Source organism: Morone saxatilis, unplaced genomic scaffold (genome assembly GCF_004916995.1).
Source record: "Morone saxatilis isolate NCDOM2014 unplaced genomic scaffold, NCSU_SB_2.0 Contig16, whole genome shotgun sequence".
NCBI lineage: Eukaryota > Metazoa > Chordata > Actinopteri > Moronidae > Morone > Morone saxatilis.
Genome location: NW_023339718.1, coordinates 28,216,750 through 28,220,553, shown reverse-complemented (window position 1 = coordinate 28,220,553; position 3,804 = coordinate 28,216,750). Strand labels below are relative to the sequence as shown.

The 3,804-nt window shown below is 39.6% G+C and overlaps 1 protein-coding gene across 1 annotated transcript in view; it reads left to right on the top strand.

Moving 5' to 3' along the window:
* The first annotated feature begins 715 nt into the window (after window positions 1–715).
* arid3c (AT rich interactive domain 3C (BRIGHT-like)) overlaps window positions 716–3,804 on the top strand; it is a 47,742-nt gene continuing 44,653 nt past the window's right edge. Inside the window, exons 1-2 of the mRNA XM_035658739.1 lie at window positions 716–754; window positions 1,083–1,712. Of these exons, the coding sequence (XP_035514632.1) occupies window positions 716–754; window positions 1,083–1,712 (669 nt within the window). The remainder of the gene's footprint in view (window positions 755–1,082; window positions 1,713–3,804) is intronic.

The window sequence follows — 3,804 nt, the reverse complement described above, 5'->3', positions numbered from 1 at the left end:
TACATAGTGTTTATATTATATTAGTATTTCCCTACTCTTACTGTTTTTATACAGTTTTTTCTATATCCACTTTGCTGCTGTAACATTGGAATTTCCCCATTGTGGGACGAAAAAAGGAATATCTTATCTTATCTTATCTTATCTTAAAAATCTCATATAAATAAAAATAAACAAAAAAGTTGTTTATATACCATGATGGGAAAAGGGATACAACTCTATCAATAATCCTGCCTATTATCTAATTATGGTGTAGCTTTACAAAAGCAAATAAGTAAATAAAGAAATGTTTTATGGCATTCAAAACATGCAAAGAAAAAAAAATATTTATGCAATTATTGAAGTACATTCATTTTTTAATAATAACCAATATAACCTAACTCGGAGTGAAGTCTCATCAACTTAATTGCATTGTATCAGCAGCCTGTAGAGTTGACGGTTGAGTGTCTCCCTGCAGTGCTGGCCTTCATACTGTATTTCTCAGTATTGACACGTTGTTTGCAAGTGCAGGGGGGCTGATCTCTGCCTCCAGAGGTCATTCTCACTACAGTTGCCACTTGTTGCCAAGAGCACCTCACTATTCAACACCAAACACATTTCAAGTAGTATTTATTCAGCAGCTACCGACACCTACATATCTGAATGCGGAACGTTGCCAGGACTGAAAGAAGACTCTTGTGATCCGGTTGATATTTCGGCGCATCTGACGGAGAGAAGCATGGTTGATAACACAAGTATAGCAACTAAATCTGCTTTGGTAAGCGTCCGGGCTTTATTTATTTTGGATTATTTAACGTAGACTAACTAATTTATAGTTTATCTTTTAAGGTGCATTTATAAACTCAGTAGGCCTATTTGAATAGCGTAACAGCATTTTAGCAACTTGGTGCACGTTTTTCATGTTCGCTTACAGGAACTTAATGTGAAATGTTTAACAAGTTATCGTCTTTATTGGTTGACTCTAAAAGTCAGAGACCAAAACTGACTCAGTGTGTGTAATGAGTGTAATTGGTAGAGCGTGTGTTTTAATCTTATAAAGTGCCGGTGATAATCATTGCCACGACCATCCTCTCGTACCCTCGCAGCAAGGGTCTCTCTCTTCTGCCAGCAGCCTTCCGCTCCAGGCTCCCTCCGCCTCTTCGCACAGCCCGTTCCCTGGCGCCCAGTCCCACCAACCCGGCAGCGGCGGCATGAAGCTCGAGGCGGTCATGGAGAACCTGCAGCGGCAACAGGCAGCGCGGTTAGCCCTGGAGGAGAAGCTCCGGCAGGCGGAGACAGAAAAAGACCTCCGCTCCATGGTGGAGTCCCAGATACACCAACAAGCTCTTGCTTTCCGCCACTATCAGGCAGCGATGCGAGGCGCACTGGCCGCCGGAGTTTCCAACTCGTCCTCCGGAGTGACGCTCCCACACACGGAGGTCCGGAGAGCCGACGAGGACGGACCAGGCAGCGACGATAAGGAGCGGGACGAGGAGGGAGATGATATACATGAACATGAGATGAATGAAGAAGAGGACGAAGACGATATCGGATTGAGCCACTACCAACACCAACAGTCTTCATTCCAGGGAGCCTGCATGCTTCCGCAGAGCGCCCCGATGCATCTCATGGCCAGAGTCCCGGTGGCCTTCGACCCGGCCTGCCGCACAGAGTCTCCATCGTCGCATCCCCAGTCCCAGCACCATGAGTGGACCTACGAGGAGCAGTTCAAACAGGTAAGACAACACTGACTTGCTGAACAATTCCCAACTCTGCAAAGCAACTTACTCTGGGCTCCATAATACAATCAAGCTATTTTCATCTCTGAATATAATTAACTTTAAAGACTTAATTTAACTTAACAGTAGGGAAGTAGCTTAGTACAGTTAGCTATTAGTAGTCCTACAAAACTAAAGATCTTAATGTCATTGAAAACATTTTCCTTTTGTGCCATCTACCATCATAATACATGGTTGATAACATCACTTGATATCGATGATTTACACACTCTGAAGGAAAAAACACGTTTATGAAGAGCCTGTTCACAAAGGTTAGTCTTTTGTCTTTTGTGTCAAAGGGGATTTAATGAAGTTGCTGCTGTAAAAAGTAAAAAATCAGTTTCTACTGGACAAGTTAGAATGAGGCTTTAACAAGGCGTCATTTATAAAGGGATATAAGATGTAACTAGCTTTATTAATGGATAATAAGTAATTTACTCATGTTTTATAGATCAGTTATTTAATAAGCATAACTTTTAAGTTGCCATTTAAAAAAATCTTTTTGACAGATACATGATTATAGGCAGGATTATTTCAAGAGTTTTATGTTTTTTCCTATCATGGAACATGGTAATTATATATTGCAATACCCGTGCATATATAGTGATACATGTTTGTTAACATGAATAAAGCCATCATAAACCCTTTATTAAGGTTCCTTTATTGGTAATGTCATTAAATGTCATTGATATGTATATATTTCATTGTACTGAACACTTATTGAAGTCCTAAACAACTCCGTTGTATTTTTGGTGGTTAGTTATTTGATTGATTTACAGTTTGTATATTTCCAGCCAGATCTATACTATATGAGTGATTGTGGATGCTCCATGTCATCTTTTATTTATGATGGATCATTTACAGACTTCCCTAAGTGTGATGTGTACATTAGTGACTGCATTAGCGCTGCACATTAAAGCAACTCAATGCATGGAAATGCAATTTAAATAGGAGCTGAAACCAATAGCTTCAATACAGAGACAGTTATGTGTGGAGGATGGTGAGATTAGCCTCTGGAGAGAATGCTCGCCTTACAATTCTGTTGTTTGATTCATTAATGGTGTATTTTAATTTTTTCTTGTCATTATTGTTATGTTATGTGTATCTGCTTCATAGTCATTTGAGGGGTTGCTTTATGAGTCCTTATGAACAACGCAAAAGCTTCAGCAGATGGATTTAAAATCTATACGGGTATTATTGTCATCATAAAGCCTTTACTTTTTGCTGAAGATTATTTTATTTTCATTACACCAAGTTTGCTGTGGTCATAAATGCTCACTGCAAATCAGGCTATATACTTCAAAGATTCCTCAGGATGTGCAGTTATTGTGGGGGTCATTTGTATGTAGTCATTCAGCGTAATGGTCATGGGACAATAAAAGGATGCATAATGCTGCTGGGCAGACAGAGTGGAGCCAGCATACTAAGCATGCTCAAAGCTGCAAAACAAAACCACATTTGAAGGCAGTAAATGCATCTTTGGAAATAAAAAAGTCCTACTAAGGTGAAGACATTTTAATCTGATCTGAAATTAGGGGGACCAGCCAATGTCTACAGTAGCACCTAAATCCCTTCTGTAGACCTAAAGAACAACACTGGAGTCAATGCTGGCAAAACACAAATATATATATACTGTATATATTAACAAAAAGTTGAATTTCAGTAACATTTGTATTGCATTTTTCATTCTTAAATGGAATTTGAAAAATAAGCCTGACCCAAACATTTAGTGCAAAGACAGGCAGCTAGTAAAACCTATTTTAGCTTTTATTGACCCAGCAGAAGAAAAGATACAGCAGAATCTAAAGGGATGAGATTGTAAAACAGAAAAAAAAATTCCTGGCAGTGAAATAAAAAAGGTGCTGAGTGTAGATAACAAAAAGACCTGAGGCAGAGAGACAGAGAGAGAAAGAAAGAGAGAGAGAGGATCTGTTGCGTGTAGTTTTGGCAGCAGCTCAGTAAATGCAGGAAACTAGACCTGGTGGTATTCCAGCCTGGCTCATAGCCAAAAATACTGGGATCTCCCTGCCTGAAAGTGTGTGTGTGTGTG